Source organism: Oncorhynchus nerka, linkage group LG26 (assembly GCF_034236695.1).
Source record: "Oncorhynchus nerka isolate Pitt River linkage group LG26, Oner_Uvic_2.0, whole genome shotgun sequence".
Classification (NCBI taxonomy): Eukaryota; Metazoa; Chordata; class Actinopteri; order Salmoniformes; family Salmonidae; genus Oncorhynchus; species Oncorhynchus nerka.
Genome location: NC_088421.1, coordinates 858776 through 886253, shown reverse-complemented (window position 1 = coordinate 886253; position 27478 = coordinate 858776). Strand labels below are relative to the sequence as shown.

Below are 27478 nucleotides of genomic sequence, written 5' to 3'. Positions count from 1 at the left end.
TGCTCATTCCGTTCACCAGCTCCGGAGGTCTAAGTCACCGGCCTTCTAGACGTCACTAAACTAGATTCATTACCACCAACCCCAGACTGTCTTGTCTCATTACGCACACCTGGATCCCATTCCCCCTGATTAGTATGTGTATATAAGTGCCCTCTGTTCCCCATTGTCCTTGTCGATTGTCCCATGTCCATTGGTCTTGTGAGTACCTGTGCTCTGTTGTATCGGCTTTCATGCTACGTGTTTGTGCACTAGAGTTTTTAGGTCAGTGGTTTACACCTCACTCTTTTATTTGGGTTACATCCCTGTGTTATATATATACAGTACGTGTTTGTTTTGGGCTTCGTCCCCATCATTTTCATGACGTACTTTATTTTGGATGGAGAAACAAAACCAACCCCTATTACGTATTCCTGCACCTGTCTCCTATCATTATACAGCGTGACAAAAATAACATATGGCTTCTAGAGTCCAGGAGACTCCCGGAGTGGGAGGGGTAGAAGGGGACAATGTTACCAAAGCATTAGATACACTAAAAAAGGCATATGACCAGCATCAATAACCAAATAAATGGTGGGAAAAATATTCAAAATTGGACAAAATTGGTCCATATTATCGCGTAGATAGGAAGTTTAAAACCAGACGAGGGTGTGGATGCAATAGTAGTGTGGAATACTGGAACAGTCCAGACCACAAGATGCAGGCATCCTAACCATGGCATTTTATCAGCAGCGGATGAAAATGGAAAAAGAGAAAAATAGAGACCTGCGATCTGGCCCCCTCCCAGTTAGGGGGAGTGATGAGCTCTACAGCAGAGTCTCACAACTCAATCGCTGGTTGAAAACTGTTTTCTGCCCCTCCCAAAAGATAGAATTTGTAGATAATTGGCCCTCTTTCTGGGACTCACCCACAAACAGGACCAAGCCTGACCTGCTGAGGAGTGACGGACTCCATCCTAGCTGGAGGGGTGCTCTCATCTTATCTACCAACATAGACAGGGCTCTAACTCCTCTAGCTCCACAATGAAATAGGGTGCAGGCCAGGCAGCAGGCTATTAGCCAGCCTGCCAGCATAGTGGAGTCTGCCACTAGCATAGTCAGTGTAGTCAGCTCAGCTATCACCATTGAGACCGTGTCTGTGCCTCGACCTAGGTTGGGCAAAACTAAACATGGCGGTGTTCGCCTTAGCAATCTCACTAGGATAAAGACCACCTCCATTCCTGTCATTACTGAAAGAGATCATGATACCTCACTTCTCAAAATAGGGCTACTTAATGTTAGATCCCTTACTTCAAAGGCAATTATAGTCAATGAACTAATCACTGATCATAATCTTGATGTGATTGGCCTGACTGAAACATGGCTTAAGCCTGATGAATTTACTGTGTTAAATGAGGCCTCACCTCCTGGCTACACTAGTGACCATATCCCCCGTGCATCCCGCAAAGACGGAGGTGTTGCTAACATTTACGATAGCAAATTTCAATTTACAAAAAAAAAATGACGTTTTCGTCTTTTGAGCTTCTAGTCATGAAATCTATGCCTACTCAATCACTTTTTATAGCTACTGTTTACAGGCCTCCTGGGCCATATACAGCGTTTCTCACTGAGTTCCCTGAATTCCTATCGGACCTTGTAGTCATTGCAGATAATATTCTAATCTTTGGTGACTTTAATATTCATATGGAAAAGTCCACAGACCCACTCCAAAAGGCTTTCGGAGCCATCATCGACTCAGTGGGTTTTGTCCAACATGTCTCTGGACCCACTCACTGTCACAGTCATACGCTGGACCTAGTTTTGTCCCATGGAATAAATGTTGTGGATCTTAATGTTTTTCCTCATAATCCTGGACTATCGGACCACCATTTTATTACGTTTGCAATTGCAACAAATAATCTGCTCAGACCCCAACCAAGGAACATCAAAAGTCGTGCTATAAATTCACAGACAACACAAAGATTCCTTGATGCCCTTCCAGACTCCCTCTGCCTACCCAAGGACGCCAGAGGACAAAAATCCGTTAACCACCTAACTGAGTATCTCAATTTAACCTTGCGCAATACCCTAGATGCAGTTGCACCCCTAAAAACTAAAAAATGTCTCATAAGAAACTAGCTCCTGGTACACAGAAAATACCTGAGCTCTGAAGCAAGCTTCCAGAAAATTGGAACGGAAATGGCGCCACACCAAACTGGAAGTCTTCCGACTAGCTTGGAAGGACGGTACCGTGCAGTACCGAAGAGCCCTTACTGCTGCTCGATCATCCTATTTTTCTAACTTAATTGAGGAAAATAAGAACAATCCGAAATTCCTTTTTGATACTGTCGCAAAGCTAACTAAAAAGCAGCATTCCCCAAGAGAGGATGACTTTCACTTTAGCAGTGATAAATTCATGAACTTCTTTGAGGAAAAGATTATGATTATTAGAAAGCAAATTACGGACTCCTCTTTAAACCTGCGTATTCCTCCAAACCTCAGTTGTCCTGAGTCTGCACAACTCTGCCAGGACCTAGGATCAAGAGAGACGCTCAAGTCTTTTAGTACTATATCTCTTGACACAATGATGAAAATAATCATGGCCTCTAAACCTTCAAGCTGCATACTGGACCCTATTCCAACTAAACTACTGAAAGAGCTGCTTCCTGTGCTTGGCCCTCCTATGTTGAACATAATAAACGGCTCTCTATCCACTGGATGTGTACCAAACTCACTAAAAGTGGCAGTAATAAAGCCTCTCTTGAAAAAGCCAAACCTTGACCCAGAAAATATAAAAAACTATCGGCCTATATCGAATCTTCCATTCCTCTCAAAAATTTTAGAGAAGGCTGTTGCGCAGCAACTCACTGCCTTCCTGAAGACAAACAATGTATACGAAATGCTTCAGTCTGGTTTTAGACCCCATCATAGCACTGAGACGGCACTTGTGAAGGTGGTAAATGACATTTTAATGGCAACGGACCGAGGCTCTGCATCTGTCCTCGTGCTCCTAGACCTTAGTGCTGCTTTTGATACCATCGATCACCACATTCTTTTGGAGAGATTGGAAACCCAAATTGGTCTACACGGACATTTTCTGGCCTGGTTTAGATCTTATCTGTCGGAAAGATATCAGTTTGTCTCTGTGAATGGTTTGTCCTCTGACAAATCAACTGTAAATTTCGGTGTTCCTCAAGGTTCTGTTTTAGGACCACTATTGTTTTCACTATATATTTTACCTCTTGGGGATGTTATTCGAAAACATAATGTAAACTTTCACTGCTATGCGGATGACACACAGCTGTACATTTCAATGAAACATGGTGAAGCCCCAAAATTGCCCTCGCTAGAAGCATGTGTTTCAGACATAAGGAAGTGGATGGCTGCAAACTTTCTACTATTAAACTCGGACAAAACAGAGATGCTTGTTCTAGGTCCCAAGAAACAAAGAGATCTTCTGTTGAATCTGACAATTAATCTTAATGGTTGTACAGTCGTCTCAAATAAAACTGTGAAGGACCTCGGCGTTACTCTGGACCCTGATCTCTCTTTTGAAGAACATATCAAGACCATTTCGAGGACAGCTTTTTTCCATCTACGTAACATTGCAAAAATCAGAAACTTTCTGTCCAAAAATGATGCAGAAAAATTAATCCATGCTTTTGTCACTTCTAGGTTAGACTACTGCAATGCTCTATTTTCCGGCTACCCGGATAAAGCACTAAATAAACTTCAGTTAGTGCTGAATACGGCTGCTAGAATCCTGACTAGAACCAAAAATTTGATCATATTACTCCAGTGCTAGCCTCTCTACACTGGCTTCCTGTCAAAGCAAGGGCTGATTTCAAGGTTTTACTGCTAACCTACAAAGCATTACATGGGCTTGCTCCTACCTATCTCTCTGATTTGGACCTGCCGTACATACCTACACGTACGCTACGGTCACAAGACGCAGGCCTCCTAATTGTCCCTAGAATTTCTAAGCAAACAGCTGGAGGCAGGGCTTTCTCCTATAGAGCTCCATTTTTATGGAACGGTCTGCCTACCCATGTCAGAGACGCAAACTCGGTCTCAACCTTTAAGTCTTTACTGAAGACTCATCTCTTCAGTGGGTCATATGATTGAGTGTAGTCTGGCCCAGGAGTGGGAAGGTGAACGGAAAGGCTCTGGAGCAACGAACCGCCCTTGCTGTCTCTGCCTGGCCGATTCCCCTCTTTCCACTGGGATTCTCTGCCTCTACCCTGTTACGGGGCTGAGTCACTGGCTTACTGGGGCTCTCTCATGCCGTCCCTGGGGGGTGCGTCACCTGGGTGGGTTGATTCACTGTTGTGGTCGGCCTGTCTGGGTTGGCGCCCCCCTTGGGTTGTGCCGTGGCGGAGATCTTTGTGGGCTATACTCGGCCTTGTCTCAGGATGGTAAGTTGGTGGTTGAAGATATCCCTCTAGTGGTGTGGGGGCTGTGCTTTGGCAAAGTGGGTAGGGTTATATCCTTCCTGTTTGGCCCTGTCCGGGGTGTCCTCGGATGGGGCCACAGTGTCTCCTGACCCCTCCTGTCTCAGCCTCCAGTATTTATGCTGCATTAGTTTATGTGTCGGGGCTAGGGTCAGTTTGTTATATCTGGAGTACTTCTCCTGTCCTATTCGGTGTCCTGTGTGAATCTAAGTGTGCGTTCTCTAATTCTCTCCTTCTCTCTTTCTTTCTCTCTCTCGGAGGACCTGAGCCCTAGGACCATGCCCCAGGACTACCTGACATGATGACTCCTTGCTGTCCCCAGTCCACCTGGCCATGCTGCTGCTCCAGTTTCAACTGGCCTGGGCCCTAGGACCATGTCCCAGGACTACCTGACATGATGACTCCTTGCTGTCCCCAGTCCACCTGGCCATGCTGCTGCTCCAGTTTCAACTGTTCTGCCTTACTATTATTCAACCATGCTGGTCATTTATGAACATTTGAACATCTTGGCCACGTTCTGTTATAATCTCCACCCGGCACAGCCAGAAGAGGACTGGCCACCCCACATATGCTCTCTCTAATTCTCTCTTTCTTTCTCTCTCTCGGAGGACCTGAGCCCTAGGACCGTGCCCCAGGACTACCTGACATGATGACTCCTTGCTGTCCCCAGTCCACCTGACTGTGCTGCTGCTCCAGTTTCAACTGTTCTGCCTTATTATTATTCGACCATGCTGGTCATTTATGAACATTTGAACATCTTGGTCATGTTCTGTTATAATCTCTACCCGGCACAGCCAGAAGAGGACTGGCCACCCCACATAGCCTGGTTCCTCTCTAGGTTTCTTCCTAGGTTTTGGCCTTTCTAGGGAGTTTTTCCTAGCCACCGTGCTTTTACACCTGCATTGTTTGCTGTTTGGGGTTTTAGGCTGGGTTTCTGTACAGCACTTTGAGATATCAGCTGATGTACGAAGGGCTATATAAATAAATTTGATTTGATGTAAAATGCAGTAGACAAGAACGAGGCAATGAATTAAAAACTGGGGATATCCGAAGAGCGTGCACATAGATTAGATGAACAGAAGCAGGAATTTGCTATTGTGCTAGACAATAGTCAAAACCTAAATCAGGAATTAGAGGGAGACAAAAACACAAAACAACTTGAACAGTATCAAAATACGTGCGGAGGAGTACAGTGCCTTTGGAAATTATACAGACTTTTTCCACATTTTGTTAGGTTGCAATCTTAATCTAAAATTGATTAAATAGTTTTTTCCCTCATCAATCTTATTTATTTGCATTTTTTTACCCCATTTCTCCCCAATTTCGTGGTATCCAATTGGTAGCAACAGTCTTGTCTCATCACTGCAACTCCCGTACGGACTCGGGAGAGGTGAAGGTCGAGAGCCGTGCGTCCTATGAAACACAACCGAACCAAGCCGCACTGCTTCTTGAAACAATGCCCACTTAAGCCAGCTGAACCAATATGTCGGAGGAAACACCGTACACCTGGCGACCGTGTCAGCATGCACTATGCCCGGCCTGCCACAGAAGTCGCTAGTGCGCAATTTTTATTTTTTTATTTTACCTTTATTTAACTAGGCAAGTCAGTTAAGAACAAATTCTTATTTTTAATGATTGCCTAGGAACAGTGGGTTAACTGCCTGTTCAGGGGCAGAACGACAGATTTGTACCTTGTCAGCTCGGGGATATGAACTTGCAACCTTTCGGTTACTAATCCAACGCTCTAACCACTAGGCTACCCTGCCGCCCCGACAAGGACATCCCTGCCGGCAAAACCCTCCCCTAACTGATATTAAATGTGCATAAGTATTCAGACCCTTTACTCAGCAATCACCTTTGCCAGCGATTACAGCCTCAAGTCTTCTTGGGTATGACGCTACAAGCTTGGCACACCTGTATTTGGGGAGTTTCTCCCATTCTTCTCTGCAGATCCTCTCAAGCTCTGTCAGGTTGGATGGGGAGAGTTGCTGCACAGCTATGTTCAGGTCTCTCCAGAGATGTTTGGGCTTTGGCTGGGCCACTCAAGGACATTTAGAGACTTGTTCCAAAGCCACTCCTGTGTTGTCTTGGCTGTGTGCTTAGGGTCGTTGTCCTGTTGGAAGTTGAACCTTCACCCTAGTCTCAGGTCCTAAGAGGTCTACAGCAGGTTTTCATCAAGGATCTCTCTGTACTTTGCTCCGTTTGTCTTTGCCTCGATCCTGGTAGTCTCACAGTACCTGCCGCTGAAAAACATCCCCACAGCATGATTCTGCCACTACCACGCTTCACCATGGTGATGGTGCCATGTTTCCTCCAGATGTGATGCTTGGCATTCAGGCCAAAAAAGTTAAATCTTGGTTTCATCAGACCAGAAAATCTAGTTTCTCATGGCCTGAGAGTCGGGCTGTCATGCGCCTTTTACTGAGGCGTGGCATCCGCCTGTCCACTCTACCAAAAAGGTCTGATTTGATTGAGTGCTGCTGAGATGATTTCCACAGAGGAACTCTGGAGCTCTGTCAGAGTTACCATCGGGTTCTAGGTCACCTCCCTGACCAAGGCCCTTTTCCCCCAATTGCTCAGTGTGGCCGGGTGGCCAGCTCTAGGAAGAGTCTTGGTGGATCCAAACTTCTTATATTTAAGAACGATGGAGGCCACTGTTTTCTTGGGGACCTTCAATGCTGCAGGCATTTTTTGGTACCCTTTCCCAGATCTGTGCCTCAACACAATCCGCTCTATGGATAATTCCTTCGACCTCATGGCCTGGTATTTACTCTGATATGCACTGTCAACAGTTGGACCTTATATAGACAAGTGTGTGCCTTTCCAAATCATGTCTAATCAATAGAATTTACCACAGGTGGACTCCAATCAAGTTGTAGAAACATCTCAAGGACGATCAATGGGAACAGGAAGCACCTCAGCTCATTTTCGAGTCTCATAGTAAAGGGTCTGAATACTTACAGTACCGGTCAGAGGTTTTACAACACCTACTCATTCAAGGGTTTTTCTTTATTTTTACTATTTTCTACATTGTAGAATAATAGTGAAGACATCAAAACTATGAAATAACACATATGGAATCATGTAGTAACCAAAAGAAGTGTTCAACAAATCAAAATAGTTTTACATTATTCATGTAGAATTGAGCAGCTGAATCTGCAGTTTAAACAATAACACCGCTGTCACCCTGCCACTGATTTGGTAAATAGCTGAGGGATGGGGCTGGAGAAATGTAACCACTCTCAAATTCATAGACTGACCATCCATGAGACTTCTACATGTTTTGATGTTATACAGTGTTTGTTTACAATTACATAGAAGTAAAAACAAGGTCATATTTTGGGTGCTGATGGGGTAAGACAGTTGAAGCTCATGATGCATTTATAAATTATATTTTTCAAGGATTAAAAGGTATATATCATGAATTTAAAAGTAAAGAAATTGATGTAGCAATCTCAGATTACCCATTTAACATCTTAACTTACTTATCATCATCCTCGTCCAGCGCAACCCTCTCAAAGTGGAGGTGAAGCCTGTGTCCCTCCTTGGCCTCCAGTAGCCAATGGCAGCTCAGATTATTGCCATTGCTGTGGTTACTCGCAGATGGAGGAGGCGGAGAGAAGATTCTACCCACGGTCGCATTTCGGATCCACCCTCCACATGACACAGCTGACATTTGGGAAGAACAATCAAGAGTCATCAGTTATACACAATGTGTGTGGACACTGGCATTGGGGCCAGCCACAGAAACATCAACACTTCCCTCAACTGTGTGAGATGTGGGGCCTTCCGTGGACAAACAATTTCTCATGAGCTCACAGTACCCATACTGGCCACAACAAAGCTACATTGTACGTTTCAGATACACATTTTCTGTGCAGGCCAGACAATTGTTGAATCATATTGACATGGTCAAAGATTCTACAGTCAGAAGGTAGCGGACACTGACCCACACACTGAGGTTCAGGAGAGCTCCAATGAGGTTGAGTCATGTTCAAGCAGGTGGCTACCTCGTGGCCCCTGACCTGGAAGCCAGGGTCACAGTGGAAGTGGGCCTGGCCTCCGGGGTGGATGTCCGTTACTGTCACACCCCCCCCCCCAGGAGAAAGAGGGAATGAGCAGGAGAGGAGGAAGGCTGTTGCATGTAGGACAGATTAAGGGAGTGAGAGACATGGAGGAAAGAGCGAGAGCTACAGATTAATTGCACAAAACAAGGCAGGATGACATGTGAACAAACCATCACACTCAAAGCGCTCACTGGGATGGAATACCTTGATCATTCATGTGAAATATGAGATGTCTTTGTTTCATTTTTTTATTTTTTTTAAACTAAAATAATAACCTCTAGTTATGGTGTGCTTCCCCTCGTTGTTGTGGACAGCACCCTTATAAGAACATTTTATTGACTCAAAAATATTTTAGTGGAAAAAGAAAAGATGCCCCTCTGAATTTACCTTGATAGTGTAGGCTGAACATGCCATGATCGGTCTGCCGGAGACTGCGGTAGTAAATCTGCACCTGATTGGTTGAGCTTCGAATTACCTGACCCTCACTCATTAGGGTCTCATTGGCTAAGAGTTCTGGTCCCGTCCCTCCGTAGCCAAGGATAGTCAGGGACTCGTCCTTGGACAGTTTCACTTTCTTCACCTGGGGAGAGGGGAGATGGTGGACATCTAGTGACTCATTTAGGAATCATTGAGGGGTAGAAACGCTGAACACTGGTTGCCAACCACCATGTTTACATTATTCAAAACTGGTTCTCCACAATTTCGAATGGATTTCACATTATGTATACCGCAACTGTTTGCTTGCAGAGGACTACTCTGAGCAAACAGGTAGCTGGGGAATCCAAGCCCACCTACTTTTCTTTCTCTTCTACCCCAGTAGAAGATGCTTGGACCTTATTTTTTGATATTTTCAATGGTAATGGTATTGGTAAAAATGAGAATTAAAAACAGGTTCAGCCCTTGTTCGACCGTGATCTTGCAGAGTTACTCCACCTCAAGAATTGAATTTGGAGAAAGGCTTGGCACACGCATAATCAGGCTGACTAGCTATCGTACAGGCAAATGAGAAATAAGTGCAGTCAGGTTACCCGGGAAGGCCAAAGTTAGTTACCTTAAGGAGCAGTTCTCTCTCTGTGGGTCTAACCCCAAGAAGTTCTGGAAAACGGTTAAAGACCTGGAGAATAAACCCTCTTCCTCACAGCTGCCCATGTCCCTTAATGTTGATGATGTGGTTGTTACTGACAAGAAGCACATGGCTGAGCTCTTTAATCACCACTTCATTAAGTCAGGATTCCTATTTGACTCAGCCATGCCTCCTTGCCTGTCCAACATTTCCTTATCTCCCACCCCTTCTAATGTGACTATCCCCGATGTTTCTCCCTCTTTTTCCCCTGCCCCGCTATAAAGTTTATCACTGCAGGCAGTCATTGAGTCCGAGGTGATAAAGGAGCTTCTTAAACTTCACCCCCAAAAAACATCTGCGTCAGTTGGTTTAGACCCTTTCTTCTTTAAGGTTGTTGCCCCTATCATCGCCAAGCCTATCTCCAAACATTTTAACCTGTCTCTCCTTTCTGGGGAGGTTCCCATTGCTTGGAAGGCAGCCACAGTTCATCCTTCATTTAAAGGGGGAGATTAAGCTGATCCTAACTGTTTCTATTTTGCCCTGTTTATCAAAAGTGTTGAAAAACTTCTCAATAATCAACTGACTGGCTTTCTTGATGTCTATAGTATTATCTCTGGTAATCAATCTGGTTTCCGCTCAGGTTATGGATGTGTCACTGCAACCTTAATATTCCTCAATGATGCCACCATTGCCCTTGATTCTAAGCAATATTGTGCTACTATTTTTATTGACTTGCCCAAAGCTTTGATACGGTAGACCATTCCATTCTTGTGTCGAGTGTTTGTGTCTCTGAGGGGGCTTTGGCCTGGTTTGCTAACTACCTCTCAAAAAGTGCAGTGTAGAAAGTCAGAAAATCTGCTGTCTCAGCCACTGCCAATAACCACGGGAGTAACCCAAGGTTCAATCCTAGGCCCCACGCTCTTCTCAATTTACATCAACAACCTAGCTCAGGCATTAGGAAGCTCTCTCATCCATTTATATGCAGATGATAGTCGTATACTCAGCCTGCCCCTCCCTGGATTTTGTGTTAAATACTCTACAACAAAGCTTTCTTAGTGTCCAATAAGCTTTCCCTACCCTTAACCTTGTTCTGAACACCTCCAAAACATTGGTCGTGATTTAGTAAGAAGAACGTCCCTCTTACCACAGGTGTCATTACTACCTCAGGGATTAGAGCTGTTGGTAGTCCCCTCATACAAGTACTTGGGAGTATGGCTAGACGGTGCACTGTCCTTCTCTCAGCACATACAGTTGAAGACAGAACTTTACATACATTTAGGTTGGAGTCATTAAAACTAGTTTTTCAACCCCTCCACAAATGTCTTGTTAACAAACTATAGTTGTGGCAAGTCGGTTAGGACATTTACTTTGTGCATGACACAAGTAATTTGTCCAACAATTGTTTGTTGTCCAACTTATAATTCATTGTATCACAATTCCAGTGGGTCAGAAGTTTGGAAAATTCCAGAAAATAATGTCATGTTTTTAGAAGCTTCTGATAGGCTAATTGACATCATTTGAGTCAATTGGAGGTGTAACTGTGGATATATTTCAAGGCCTACCTTCAAACTCAGTGCCTCGTTGATTGACATCATGACATCAAAAGAAATCAGCCAAGACCTCAGAAAAAAAATTGTGGACCTCCACAAGTATGGTTCCTCCTTGGGAGCAATCTCCAAATGCATGTTCATCTGTACAAGTATAAACACCATGGGACCACGCAGCCGTCATACTGCTCAAGAAGGAGACTCGTACTGTCTCCTAGAGATTAATGTACTTTGGTGCGAAAAGTGCAAATCAATCTCAGAACAACAACAAAGGACCTTGTTAAGATGCTGGAGGAAACCAGTACAAAAGTATCTATATCCACAGTAAAACGAGTCCTATATCGACATAACCTGAAAGGCCGCTCAGCAAGGAAGAAGCCACTGCTCCAAACCGCCATAAAAAAAGCCAGACTACGGTTTGCAACTGCACATGGGGACAAAGATCGTCCTTTTTGGAGAAATGTCCTCTGGTCTGATGAAATGCAGTTACTTAAAAATAATACTGTTTGGCCATAATGTTTGGCCATAATGACCATCGTTTTGTTTGGAGGAAAAATGTGAGGCTTGCAAGCCGAAGAACACCATCCCAACCGTGAAGCACTGGGGTGGCAGCATCATGTTGTGGGGGTGCTTTGCTGTAGGAAGGACTGGTGCTCTTCACAAAATAGATGGCATCATGAGGACAAAACATTATGTTGATATATTGAAGCAACATCTCAAGACATCAGTCAGGAAGTTAAAGCTTGGTGGCAAATGGTTCTTCCAAATGGACAATGACCCAAAGTTCCAAAGTTGTGGCAAAATGGCTTAAGGACAACAAAGTCAAGGTATTGGAGTGGGCATCACAAAGCCCTGACCTCAATCTAATAGAAAAAGTGTGGGCAGAACTGAAAAACATATGTGAGCAAGATCTACAAACCTGACTCAATTACAACAGCTCTGTCAGGAGGAATGGGCCAAAATTCACCCAACTTATTGTGGGAAGCTTGTGGAAGGCTACCCAAAACGTTTGACCCAAGTTAAACAATTTAAAAGGCAATGCTACCAAACACTAATTGCGTGTATGTAAACTTCTGACCCACTGGGAATGTGATGAAAGAAAAAAAGCTGAAATGTGACTGTGAAGCAACACATAAATAGGCAAAGACACACGCTATACAGACACATACACATGGATTTTGTACTGTAGATATGTGGTAGTGGTGGACCCCTTTGCTCCTTCGCAAGGGGGTCCTGATAACAACAATACAACAACCAACACAATGTCAAACAAAACAGCAATCAATACAAAACTCAACATTTATGAAAAACAGTTACAGCACTCCGTTACTAGGTCATCAGTTAATTCAGGGAAAACCCATTGAGACCATGGTCTCCTTCGACCATGGCTCTCAATGGGCTTTCCGTGAATAAATAAAGAATACAAAAATATAAAATGGATTAGCGGCAAATGATGTCCGAACTCTGAAAGTTTGTGCAAGCTAGCTACTGTGTTTGCTACTGTGTTTGCTTATCCTGGAAGCGGAGGGGCTTAAGCGGTCCTATGTAAAACAATAGATCATGACTAAATTCAAAACGGGGATATCCTACCAGCGTAGGATGCTGCTTTGAAGTCTTGAGGGCACAGCCCCTTCATTATGGTCGCTTCTTGCCGACACATCAAAGCAGCCGTTCCAGACTCTCGCATTAAGGACGTAGAGAGGCTGGTATTAGCAAGACTAGCTAAATGCTATCAAAACCATAGAATTCCTCAGTGTCAAACTCCCTGAAGGCAGCCCGAAAAGTAACTGCATTTCTTGCTTGAATTTTTTTACCACTAAAAGTTGTTGGAGGGGTCTGAAAAGTCACTCAATATACTGAAAAGGTTGCTAAATTGGCAACACTGGAGTAGTTCCTGGTTCTGGGTTTTCTTCATGGATTATTTTGACAAATTAGAATTGGGAGAAGGTGGTGCTTAAACTGGCGCTGTGATTTTCAAGCCTATGTGCTTGATAAGCGTTTTCCACTAGAGTCACAAAGTCAACACGGGCTATATCGTAAAAATTCATGAAAACCAAAATTTGATTTTTGGCTGTCCATGTGGTTGTTTGAGTGAGAAAGCCACAAGAGAACCAATCAGTATAAAAGCACAGCCCCCTTCATTAGACGCTTTGTGCCTACAACATCAAGGAGCCTTTCCAGACCCTTTCCCATATGTGCACTTTTCACTTGCTTCTTAAACTCTAATCCCATTGCTTTGTCATTTTTCTTGTGTGCAAATAATAAAAAAATAAACAATAGTGGTATGATGATGATGACTAACGGTGACTCACCTGAATTTCCACTCCATAACCTGGATACACTGTGATGCTGTAGGTGCACTCCAGAGGAGAGTAAGGGGATGAGGAGAGAGGATCTGGAGACTCCACAATGCCCTCCATCCCAGAGAGACTGGCATTGCACTGCACTGGAGAGAGAAAGTCAGGACACTTGAATGAAAATGCACAAATATCTCAACCCTATGGAAGTAATGCCTATGAAACGCTACCATCATCCTAACATGTTAGGCTTGTTAAGGCTTGCAATCACACAATGCATTTACCCGGCATGTGCACCGTGGTGATGGTGGTTGTGGTGATCAAAGTGGTTGTCGTCTCCTCCTCTGTGGGTGATGATGTTACAGTTTTCCCTGCTCCTGATAGGCTAACTGGAGGCGATGAGGTCAGGGCCGTAGTTAGCACCCCTGGTAGCATCACAGTGGCTGCAGGCTCAGTCTGCCCAAGCTGTGGTACAGCCTGAGTAGGGTTGGTGGTTGTACCTGCAATCAAGGCAAGAGTGTTTAAACCAGAGATTGGCAACTAGCGGAACGCGGAAACCCTCTTTTGTAGTTGGATCAATTTCCAGAAAGTATTCACACCTCTTTACTTTTTCTACATTTTGTTGTGTTACAGTCTGAAGGAAAAAGGAAACTGTACACTGCTCTTGATAGTATCACTGATATAATGAAAACTTGCTATGTCCTCATTGTGGTTTTCCAGACGTGTTTCATACGTCTTATTTATACACTTTTGTAATATTTATGAAATGCATATTGCTATATTTGGTAGCACTTATTTGTTTTTCCTTTGCCTCCAACCCCCTTCGATGTGTGGAATGGATGTGGGTGGGGCTTTTGAAAAAATTCACAAAAGCTCTGACAAAGGCTGTGAGGCCGATACGTAAACTTATTAAAGATCAGTGATACTATCAAGAGCAGTGTGCGGTTTCCTTCTTCCTTCATCTTGTTCAATTGTTGCCATGCACCTGCAAATAAGATTGCTCAGATGTGCGAGTGCCTTTTGAATGTTGTGCTACAGTCTGAAATTAAAATTAATACATTGAGATATTCACTGGCCAATACACAATACTCCATAATGTCAAAATGGAGGGGGGATTCTACTAAGCTAACATATGGAATTGTTTTAAAATCTAAATACTACTACTATAGCCCATTACTACTATAGCCCATAGAAACACTATTTGAATTCTGTACAGGCCTATTTCTTTTTACTCTGTCACTTAGATGATTATTGCGGAGTAAGTACAAAAACGATTCCAAAACATGCATCCTGTTTGCAATAAGACACTAAAGTAAATATGCTTTAGGGTACACAAAATTACCGGCAATACCGCAATACAAACAGCTCTGGGTCTCACGTCTGGTACGTATTCGGCTGGAGACAGCCTAAACCTACCGAGCTACATCGGCTCGGGAAGAGGTGAATCGGCAGTCTCCTAAGGCTCTTGGAGGGACTCTGGTAAGCTCGGATCTTCTCGGGGATGTAGACGTCGGGGACTTCCGGAGTTCATCAGCTGCCAGGTGGGATCCCTGAGTGTGCGATTGGGACCACAATCGGACCTCTTCTCCCTCCTACGTGACCATAGCTGACCATCGATCCGGATGGTTAAAGCGATGCGTGAGTCGAGATCCGTCGGTAGTTCTCGGGCTGCCAGCTCATCCTTTACCTCCTCCGATAATCCGTGCAGGAATGTGTTGAACAGCGCTTCCATGTTCCAGGTACCCTCTGCTAGCGTGCGGAACTCCACTGCATAGTCTGCCACACTAAGGGTGTTCTGCTGAAGCTGGAGTAACTTCCGGGCAGCCTCTCTCCCGGACACAGGAGCCTTGAAAACTTCTCTACTCAGCAACTAATACCTCCAGACTGAGGAAGATGCTGGATTGTTGCTCCCATACCGCCGTGGCCCAAGAGAGTGCCCTCCCGGACATCAGCGTACTAATGTACGCTATCTTCGAGTGGTCCGAGGGGAATGAATGAAGCTGCAGCTCGAAAACAAGGGAGCACTGGGAGAGAAAGGCCTGGCAGGATCTGTAATCGCCATTGTAGCGCTCTGGGGGAGGTAAGTGGGGTTCCCGGGAAACCGGTGTGACAGTGCTGCTACCAGCCGGGTTATAGAGGGGCTGGGAGGTTACCGTCATGGTAGGCTGCCTAGTAGGCAACCCACGGAATTGTTCCCGCAATGCATCCAAGGCTAGGTCATGACGTTCGACCACGGCCTGGAACCCTTCCATCAGACCATGAAGCAAATTCTCGTGCCTACCAATGGTGGCTCCTTGGGAGGAGACGGCATTGGGGAGCTGGTCCAAGTCTGCTGGGCCAGTCATGGCCAGTTCGTACTAAGGTAAGACCCAAGTGCAGACTGTGTGAAGTAACAATGTTTGTTGTACCCACTGGGGCAAGAAAATGACAGGTCAAGGCAGGCAGGGGTCAACAATCCCAGAGTAGGAGCAAAGGTACAGGAAGGCAGGCAGGCTCAGGATTAGGAATGGGCAGAGGGGTCAGGGGGCAGGTACAAGGTCAGGACAGGCAAGGGTCAAAAACCAGGATGGCGAGAAAAAAATAGGCTGTGAAAAGACAGGAGATGACAGGACGAACGCTGGTAAGCTTGACAAACGAGACGAACTGGCACAGACAGAAACCACAGGTATAAATACCCATAGGATAAGTGGGGAAGATGGGCGACACCTGGAGGGGATGGAGATAAGCACAAGGACAGGTGAAACAGATCAGGTGGCGTGACAGTACTGTATGTGTGTCTCTTCACAGTCTCCGACGTTCCATAAGGTGTATTTGTATCTGTTGTTTAAATCTGATTTTAATGCTGGCATCAGCTGCCTGATGTGGAATATAGTTCCATATAGTCATGGCTCTATGTAGTACTGTGCACCTCCCATAGTCTGTTCTTGACTTGGGGATTGTGAAGAGACCTTTGGTGGCATGTCTTATATATGGGTGTCCAAGCTATGTACTAGTAGTTTAAAAAGACACCTCGGTGCATTCAGCCTGCCAACACTTCTTACAAAAACAAGTAGTGATGAAGTGAATCTCTCCTCCACTTTGAGCTATGAGAGATTGACATGCATATGATTTTTGTTAGCTCTCCGTGTACAATTAAGGGCCAGCCGTGCTGCCCTGTTCTAAGCAAATTGTAATTTCCCGAGGTCCCTCTTTGTGGCACTCGATCACACGACTGAACAGTAGTCCAGGTGTGACAAAACTAGGGCCTGTAGGACCTACCTTGTTGATAGTTTTGTTAACAAGGCAGAGCAGGGCTTTATTACGAACAGACTTTTCCCCATTTTAGCTATTGTTGTATCAACATGTTTTGACTATGACAGTCAATTTCAAGGTTTAGGTTTCAGTGAATGATTTATCTCAAATACAGTACTTATATGTTTTTGAAATATTTAGGACTAACTTATTTCTTGCCACCCTTCCTAAAACTAACTGCAGCTCTTTGTTAGGTGTTGCAATGATTTCCCTCGCTGTTATAGCTGACGTGTATAGTGTTGAGTCATCCGCATACATAGACTCACTGGCGGTACTCAAATCCAGTGGCATGTCATTAGTAGATTGAAAAAAGTGAGGGGCTGCCCTGAGGAATTCCTGATTCTATCTGGATAGGCTTCCATTAAATAACACCCTCTGTGTTCTGTTAGACAGGTAACAAACATCAGAGCGCAATGTATGTTTGTTGTTATTGAATGCTGTCGAACACTGAAACTGAACTAAAGACCTCGGGTTTAAAAGCTAACAGTGTTTTTATATACTTTTATTTTATTTTGAATCCTGTGGCTCTGTTGGCCTAAATTGCTGTGAGGGCTGCTATCTGTCCTGGGATCCTGCCAGATTCCGTATAGGGGGAGAGACTGCCTAGCTGGCTCGGCGGTCTCAAATGGAGGCCGATATTGAACGTTTCCAACTTTGTTAAGGGACAATGTGGACCGCGTTGACTTTCAATGTAGCAACTGCTTGCTTGCGGAGGACTACAGGAGCGAAGTAACTACTCTTAGTAAGCAAGAAAAAAACCTACATAAGCTACTGGGGAACCCACACCCACCTACTTTTTATTTTTCTTCCACCCCAATAGCCGGAAGCCGCTCTGGTCTGGTGGAAGTTTCATCACCGTATCGCCTCTCCACAGCCGACTGGCCGGTGCTAGGCAGGGTTCTCCCCCTTCCCTGTAGAACGGAGCTGATCTCGACCCAACCAACCAGTCATGGAGGTACGTCACTCGCCGTGTAAGTCGAAGAAGATGTCCTCTGGCAACGGGGGTCTCCGTGGAGATGTTGAGCCCAGAACTGACAAAGACCAGAAACAGCTTTGCCGCCCTGGATCCAGAGGTTGTGGCGCCTTCGTCAGTGGTGGCTTCCCAATCAAGATCGGATCCGGAGGTACCTGCGTCTTCGGCTCTGTCTCTCTCTCCGGTGGCTTCTACCTCGGGTTCAAATCCTCACCAGACCATGAGGCTGCCTGAGAGACCGGCCCAAAAAATTTAAGCGGGTAGCACCGGTGACTCTGTCTATAAAAAAAATGGTCAGATGAAGCAGATGCTAAACTCCAGGACTGTTTTGCTAGCACAGACTGGAATATGTTCCGGGATTATTCCGATGGCATTGAGGAGTACACCACATCAGGAGGACTACAGGTGTCCGGAGACACCTGAAACCCCACCTCTTTAAGGAATACCTAGGATAGGATAAAGTAATCCTTCTCACCCCCCCCCCCCCCTTAAAAGACCTAGATGCACTATTGTAAAGTGGCTGTTCCACTGGATGTCATAAGGTGAAAGCACCAATTTGTAAGTCGCTCTGGATAAGAGCGTCTGCTAAATGACTTAAATGTAAATGTAAATGTAGTCACTGGCTTTATCAATAAGTGCATCGAGGACATCATCCCCACAGTGACTGTGCATACATACCCCAACCAGAAGCCATGGATTACACGTAACATTCACACTGAGCTAAAGGGTAGAGCTGCCACTTTCAAGGAGTGGGGCTCTAACCCGGAAACGTATAAGAAATCCCGCTATGCCCTGCGACGAACTATCAAACAGGCAAAGCGTCAATACAGGGCTAAGATTGAATCATCCTACACATCATACTACGCTAGTTGGATGTGGCAGGGCTTGCAAACTATTACAGACTACAAAGGGAAGCACACCGCACCAACAGATCCTGGACTTCCTGACGGGCTGCCCCCAGGTGGTAAGGGTAGGTAACAACACATCCGCCACGCTGATCCTCAACACGGGGGCCCCTCTGGGGTGCGTGCTTTGTCCCCTTGTGTACTCGCTGTTCACGCATGACTGCACCAAGAAAGTTGTGAAGAGGGCACGACAAAACCTATGCCCCCTCAGGAGACTGAAACGATTTGGCATGGGTCCTCATCGAGAGCATCCTGATGGGTTGCATCACTGCCTGGTATGGCAATTGTTCGACCTCCGACTGCAAGGCACTACAGAGTGTAGTGTGTACGGCCCAGTACATCACTGTGGCCAAGCTTCCTGCCACCCAGGACATCTTTACCAGGCGGTGTCAGAGGAAGTACCTAAAAATTGTCAAAGACTCCAGCCATAGACTGTTCTCTCTGCTACCGCACTGCAAGCAGTACCGGAGCACCAAGTCTAGGTCCAAGAGGCTTCTAAACAGCTTCTATCCCCAGGCCATAAGACTCCTGAACAGCTAATCAAATAGCTACCCAGACTATTTGCATTGCCCCCTCCCTCTCACCCCACTATGTTGCTGCTACTCTGATATTATCTATACATAGCCAATTTAATAACTCTACCTACATGCACATAATTACCGGTGCCCCCGCAAATTGACACATTGACTCTGTACCGGTACCCCCTGTCTATATCCCCGCTATTGTTATTTACTGCTGCTCTTCAATTATTTTGTATTTTTTCTTATTTTTTTTAACCTTTATTTAAATAGGCAACTCAGTTAAGAACAAATTCTTATTTTCAATGAAGGCCTAGGAACAGTGGGTTAACTGTCTGTTCAGGGGCAGAACGACAGATTTGTACCTTGACAGCTCGGGGATTTGAACTTACAACCTTTCGGTTACTAGTCCAACGCTCTAATCACTAGGCTACCCTGCCACCCCTAATCTTATCTCTTACTTTTTTTCATGTATTTTCTTAAAACTGCATAGTTTGTTTAGGGCTTGTAAGTTAGCATATCACTCATTTGATGATTTCCTTCCTGTGCTGTTTGTAACAACCCTGGCAGGTTGACTGATAACCTGAACGAGGTTGCAGGCACTAGTTACAGTTTGAAGCTTTTTATTGAGTGTGCAGCTTGATGAAAGCCGGAAAATATTTAAAATCACCCAGAAAATATACCTCTGTTTATATCTCATACATTATCCAGATACTGACTGTTTGCACTTGGTGGTCTATAGCAGCTTCCCACCCAAATGGGCTTTAGGTGAGGCAGACGAACCTGTAGCCATCATAGTTCAACTGTATTTAACATGAGATCATGAGGGGCACTCAGATCAAAACTGCCATCGATGCGGCTCTGGCCCCCTTCTCCGCCGTCCTGGATGGTGTCCGAGCCGCTGCGGATGAACATGGGCGCCAACTTGACGGCTTTGAACTAGACCTGTATAACTTCAGATTAAAACGGTCACCTGTCTGAGCTCCGAAAACCAAAAGCTGATTGACAAGACAGATAACCTGGAATCCCATTCTCACCGTTGCAATCTTTGGGTTGTTGGTATACCAGAGAAACTACTCAGTTAAGTTCATGTCAGACTTCTTCGCGGAGGTGCTAGGTCCGGCCATCATTCCCTCACCCCCGAAGCTGGATCGAGCCCACCGCATTGGCCCATCCCCAGCGGGAGGAGACAACAACTCCAAGTCTAGAGTATTTATCGTCCGTTTTCAGTACTACCGTGACAAGGAACGTATCCTTCAGAGGCAAGGCAGAGACCAGCTACACTTCTGCAGACACAAGGTGTTCATCTTTCCTGGCCTCAGCACGAGTGTCACCAAGAAAAGAGCTAAATTCCTCAATGTGAAACGCAACCTTCATGAAAAGAATGTGAAATTCTCGGTTCCCTGCTCGTCTCCAAGTTGAACATGCCAGGGGGAAGCTTACAGTTTGACTCCCACGAGGATGCCCAGAGTTGGTTCGACAGTCACTTCTGAGCTGCCGTATCTTGAATCTATGACCTACTCTTTTGCCAGGTAGCATGCATAGCCTAGCCTACCCTCCAAGTCGAAAGTGTGTTTAGATTTTTACGGCAGGGCCTTTTTCACCACGTTGCCATTCCTTTTTTACTCTGCAGAAACACTATATAACTATGATAAAAATGACTAACATGTTTGGGAGGTCCTTTTTATTTGGCTAGATGGCTAGCGTAGTAATGCATGGCTAAAATTCCAGGCTTTTGCAGAGCTTTCCTTTTTTTGATTTTTGATTTAGATACTCACTGGAGGACTTTAAACCACTTTATTACACCCAATTGATCATTCGTACATGTACAGACACTCAGCCCCTTTTCTTTTTTGTAACAGGGTAACATACTGCGGGACACTTATTTTGCCATCCTTAACACACATTGTACATGTTGCACTGATTGAAGACTCCCTGACTCAGCACCGTTCCGTTTTACTGTTATGGGGTTTTTGTTATCTGTTGACCTACTTTACCATTTTGTGAATGCCTTTTTAAATATATTTCACGACTCACTACTATGGAGCCTCTCCGCGTTTGGATAGGAATGTTTTCTGTTTATATGCACCGAAGCTGCGCAAACTTCAATCTGCTGTCTCAATTCGCTGGGGAAGGAGACTTTGGGTTTGGGTGGGAGGGGAGGGTGAGTGATATTTTTTGGTCCTATTTGTAAATTTTATAATAGTTTTTGGGTGCTTTTTTCATCAGTTTTTTCTTATCTTTGCAAATGCTTGGTCTGTTTTCACACCTTTTGTTTCACTCATATTGTGGATGGCTAACAATGCTAATAATAGTCCTATTGAAATAGGCAGGCCTAATCCTATAAAGTTTTTATCTTGGAATAATAAAACAATTAATTATCGAGGTCTAGGGTCTTCTCCCATTTGAAAAGCTAAAAGCAGATGTGATATTTTTACATGAGACCCATATACGAATTAAAGATCACTCAAGGCTCAAAACTCCAGGTTCAGTCAGGTTTTCCATTCAGACTTTAACTCCAAAGCCAGAAGGGTTGCAATTTTGGTTAGTAAAATAATACATTTCTCTACTACTAATGTTATTTTAGACAGTAATGGTAGATATTTAATCATAACTGGCAACATTTGGCACACACCTGTAGTATTGGTCAATGTACACTACCCCGTTTGGGGTCACTTAGAAATGTCCTTGTTTTTTTATTTTATTTATTAAAATAACATAAAATTGACCAGAAATACAGTGTAGACATTGTTAAAGTTGTAAATTAATATTGTAACTGGAAACGGTTGATTTTTAATGGAATATCTACATAGACATACAGGCCCATTATCAGCAACCATCACTCCTGTGTTCCAATGGCACGTTGTGTTAGCTAATCCAAGTTTATCATTTTAAAAAGGCTAATTGATCATTAGAAAACCCTTTTGCAATTATGTTAGCACAGCTGAAAACTGTTGTACTGATTAAAGAAGCAATAAAACTGGCCTGGAGCATCTGGAGCATCAGCATTTGTGGGTTTGATTACAGGCTCAAAATGGCCAGAAACAAAAACTTTATTCTTGTGCTAAGAAATTAAGGCAATTCCATGCGAGAAATTGCCAAGAAACTGAAGATCTCGTACAATGCTGTGTACTACTCCCTTCACAGAAGGCGCTAAGCAGAATAGAAAGAGGAGTGGGAGGCCCCAGTGCACAACTGAGCAACAAGACAACTACATTTGTGTCTAGTTTGAGAAACAGCCGTCTCACAAGTCCTCACCTGGCAGCTTCATTAAATAGTACCCGCAAAACACCAGTCTCAACGTCAACAGTGAAGTGGCGACTCCGGGATGCTGGCCTTCTAGGCAGAGTTCCTCTGTCCAGTGTCTGTGTTCTTTTGCCAATCTTAAATCTTGTATTTTTATTGGCCAGTCTGTGATATGGCTTTTTCTTTGCAACTCTGCCTAGAAGGCAAGCATCCCGGAGTCGCCTCTTCACTGTTGACATTATTCTTCTCATTTAAACAAAACTCGGGAAGCTAAACTTGAAGAACTCTCTAAAACCATCCTTGACTTAGACCACCAATATGCCTTGACGCCATCACCAGGGCTATATAAGCAACGCTTGAATTTACAATCTGAATTTGTCCACTATAGAAAAAGAATGGTTACTATATTGCATTCACGTGTTAGCTATTATGAACATGGTGACAGGGCAAGTCGTCTGCTCGCACACCAATTAAAATGCAGTGCTGCAACCCGTCTGATCCCAAAATGAAAGATTCCTCTCATAGCATGATTTCTGACCCTACGGGGATCAATGACACGTTCAAGTCTTTCTATTCCTCCCTGTATACGTCTGCATTTCCATCAGATACTGCCAATATGACTACATTTTTGGGTGAACTGGAGACTCCCACAGTTGAGGCTGAAACTGCAGATGATCTTGATTCTCCTCTCATCCTTGAATAAGTTATTCAGTCTATCAAGTCAATGCAGAGCAGCAAAACTCCAGGGCCTGATAGGTTTCCAACTGAGTTATTTAAGAAATTCCAGATTCCCAATCAATTCAGCAGCGCTATAGCTCCAGCAGTCAGACTTGGATTTTCAGCTTAGCCGCTCTGGTTTCAAATATCTTGGAGTGAATGTAACTCGTTTATTACATCCCCACCTTACCACTATCACTTATATAGGAAGGATTAATGCTGTAAAAATGAACAGTTTACCCAAGTTACGTGATCTATTTTCAATCTAGGCCGTCATTGTAAATAACAATTTGTCCTTAACTGACTTGCCTAGTTAAATAAAAAGTTAAATAAAAAAATGTAAAATACATTTTTAAAAAGATTAACCTATTGTTTTTAGCAAAGTGCTTTTTAAAGTCAATCAAATCAGGCTGCTACCACGTTTTTCTGTGGAGGAAAGGTACCCAGATTCAGTAGATCTTTACTTCAGTGATGCAAGTTTAGTGGAGGGCTTGCACTACCCAACTTTTTATACTATTACTGGGCAGACAACTTTCAGAAATGGCCATTCTGGTTACACACTCCAGGTGCCACCTAGAGGCACATTCTTGTATTTCTGCCTCTCTTCCTGCTATACTCTGCTCCTCTCCCAGCATCCCCCTCTCGCTATACTGGCAATCCTGTAGTGCTTTACACACTTTTACCACACTTTACACACCAGTTTTGAAGGCATTTTAAATTCTCCTCTGCATCTACTATGGGTCCTATTGATAAGAATCACTTATTCCCTAATAGATAATGCTTTATCTTACTGGACAAGGAAAGACTTATATGTAGAATATATGGATTTTTTTCTAGTTATCCCAACTAGGGATACTAGAAATACTCTAAATACTCTTTGCATCCATCACACTTTTCCTGTTACCTTCAAATTAGGCATTGTCTCCCCCCAATTGTCTGGCTTCCCTGCTCCACACCCTTGCAAACCCTGGGATGGCATATTGACTCTATTACCTCGAGAGAAAGCAGTCATTTCTCTGATCAATATGTGTATCATGTCATTGGACAAACATTCCACCAACAATACTAAATCTGCTTGGGAACGGGAAATGGGTGTTGAATTTACACGAGTGTTGGGATGAGGCGATTGATAAAGTACAATCCAGATTGTCTGAAATATATCCAAATGTAAATGATGAGTGTGATAGATGTCATGTCTCACCATGTGACCTTAGTCACATATTCATTTAATGCTCTAAACTACAAAATTACTGGGATTCTATTTTTTAAATGGTGTTGGAAATTAACCTGCAGCCATGTCCCTTGATAGCTGTTTTGGTATTCCAGAATACTTGTTCTCCTTGGACCCCAAACATGCTGATGTTGCTGCTTTTACATCCTTATTAGCTCGACAGATTTATTTTCCAGTGGAAGTCTGCTCAGCAGCCCCCCTCTACTTCTCAATGGCTAAATGATGTAATGTTCTTCCTAAAGCTTGAAAGAATGAAGTATTCTCTTAGGTGTTCCACTGATACATTTATTAGAAAATGGCAACCATTTATATCATACTTCAATTGCTTGCAGAGGCTCCCCTCTGATGAGATGCTTTAAGGTTTCCCAGTAGGTATTTCCAGTGGTCATTACATAATAGGTACAGTCATCAATATAATGCTATCCGGTCCAAGCAAGCTTGTCTTAGGTTTACTAATAATTTATTTACTTATTTATTTCTGTTGCTCCACTTTTTTGGATGTGCTGTGTGGAGGGAGGAAGGAAGGTTGGGATATGGTCAAATCTTTATACTTACATTGACAGTATTGGCCGTCATTGTAAATAATAATTCGTTCTTAACTGACTTGTCTAGTTAAATAAATGTGGAAAAAATAAAAATACATTGATGTATATTTTGTAAAACTTTAAAAAATATATATACCATTTTTATAAATTAATGTGCACATGATACCCCATAATGACAAAGCGAAAACTGGTGACAGAGCTCTAGAGTTCCTCTGTGGAGATGGGACAACCATCTCTGCAGCACTCCACCAATCAGTGGCCAGATGGAAGCCACTCTTCAGTAAAAGCACATAACAGCATGCTTGGAGTTTGCCAAAAGGCACCTAAATCATCTCAGACCATGAGAAACAAGATTCTCTGGTCTGATGAAACCAAGATTGAACGCTTTGGCCTGAATGCCAAGCGCCACATCTGGAGGAAATCTGGCACCATCCCTACAGTGAACCATGGTGGTGGCAGCATCATGCTGTCGAGATGTTTTTCAGTGGCAGGGGCTGGGAGACTAGTCAGGATTGAGGGAAAGATGAACGGAGCAAAATACGGAGAGATCCTTGATGAAAACCTGCTCCACAGCGCTCAGGACCTCAGAATGGGTCGAAGGTTCACCTTCCAACAGGACAACCCTAAGCACACGGCCAAGACAACGCAGGAGTGGCTTCGGGACAAGTCTCTGAATGTCCTTGAGTGGCCCAGCCAGAGCCCGGACTTGAACCCAATCGAACAACTCTGGAGAGACCGGAAAATAGCTGTGCAGCAATGCTCCCCATCAAACCTGACAGAGTTTGAGAGGATCTGCAGAGAAGAATGGGAGAAACTCCAAATACAGTTGTGCCAAACTTGCTGCGTCATACCCAAGAAAGCTCGAGGCTGTAACAGCTGCCAAAAGTGCTTCAACAAATTACTGAGTAAAGGGTCTAAATACTCTAAAAACATTTCTAGAAATCTGTTTTTGCTTTGTCATTACGGGGTATTGTGTGTAGATAATGGAGGAAAAAAACAATTTAATACATTTTAGAGGCTGTAACGTAACAAAATGTGGAAATGGCAAGGGGTCTGAATACTTTCCGAATGCACTGTACATACACTGAACAAAAATATAAACTCAACATGCAACAATTGGAATGCTTTTACTGAGTTACAGTTCATTTAAGGAAATCAGTCAATTGAAATAAATTCCTTAGGCCCCAATCTATGTATAACACATGACTGGGATTACAGATAGGAATCTGTTGGTCACAAATACCTTTTAAAAAGGGTAGGGGCGGAGATCAGAAAACCAGTTAGTATCTAATGTGACCACCATTTGCCTCATGCAGTCTCCTTCGCATTGAGTTGATCAGGAGGTTGATTGTGGCTTGTAGAATGTTGTCCCACTCATCTTCAATGACTGTGCGAAGTTGCTGGATATTGGCAGGAACTGGAACACTGTCGTACACATATATCCAGAGCATCCCAAACATGCTCAATGGGTGACATGTTTAGTGAGTATGCAGGCCATGGAAGATCTGGAACATGTTTAGCTTGCAGGAATTATGTACAGATCCTTGCGACATGGGACCTTGCATTATCATGCTGAAATATGAGGTTGTGGCGGCGGATGAATGGCACGACAATAGGCCTCAGGATCTTGTCACAGTATCTCTGTGCATTCAAATTGCCAATCGATAAAATGCAATTGTGTTCGTTGGCCATAGCTCATGCCTGCCCATACCATAACCCCACCGCCACCATGGGGCACTCTGTTCACAATGTTGACATCAGCAAACCACTCGCCCACACGGCGCCATACACGTGGTTTGCGGTTGTGGCGTTGGGAGCGGCTTATGGTACAGAAATTAACCTTATATTCTCTGCCAATAGCTCTTTTGGACATTCTTGCAGTCAGCATGCCAATTGCACACTCCCTCAGAACTTCAGAAATCTGTAGCATTGTGTTGTGTGGCAAACTGTACATTTTAGTGTGGCCTTTTATTGTCCCCAGCCAGCACAAGGTGCACAGCGTTGCTGCGCAGCTATTTTCGGGTCTCTCCAGAGATGTTCGATCAGGTTCATGTCCAAATTTACGTACACATGGTCTGTGGCACCTTGTGCTGTATAATCAGCTTCTTGACATGTCACACCTTTCACGTGAATGGATTATCTTGGCAAAGGAGAAATGCTCAACAACAGGGATGTCAACAAATTTGTACACACAATTTGAGAGAAAGAAGCTTTGGGTGCGTATGAAACATTTCTGGTATTTTTCATTTCTGCTCATGAAACATGGGACCAACACTTTACATGTTTCGTTTATTTTTTGGGCAGGGGTGGCCTCACTCGAGGTCTCAACTTACTGTTGAGAGTTAGAATTGTGGAATACACAAGGTGCAATTTCAAAATATGGTTTTGCATCAGCAGTTTTCTCTTGTGATGTCAGTCACTGAAGGTCACTCGTGTCAGCTAACATTTTTTTGATTGTAAGTTAGTTTTGTGGTCAGGTATCTAAACTTCTAGTAATAATGTTTGAAATACCAACCGGGGTGGTCCACGTTGATAACAAATCACTTAGTCAGATATCATATTTAAAAAATGCTAACATTTCTCCACAACCTATGGCAAAATGAGTAGAATTGCATGAAATGATTTATAAGACGTATACATTTTCTCAACACC

The 27478-nt window shown here is 43.9% G+C and overlaps 1 protein-coding gene across 1 annotated transcript in view; it reads right to left on the bottom strand.

Moving 5' to 3' along the window:
• The window catches only part of sez6l2 (seizure related 6 homolog (mouse)-like 2), a 62242-nt gene that overhangs the window by 31605 nt on the left and 3159 nt on the right, over positions 1–27478 (bottom strand). Inside the window, exons 4-8 of the mRNA XM_029635204.2 lie at positions 13685–13900; positions 13416–13549; positions 8881–9073; positions 8376–8561; positions 7912–8095 (exon numbers count right to left, since the gene is read on the bottom strand). Coding sequence (XP_029491064.1) covers positions 7912–8095; positions 8376–8561; positions 8881–9073; positions 13416–13549; positions 13685–13900 — 913 coding nt within the window. The remainder of the gene's footprint in view (positions 1–7911; positions 8096–8375; positions 8562–8880; positions 9074–13415; positions 13550–13684; positions 13901–27478) is intronic.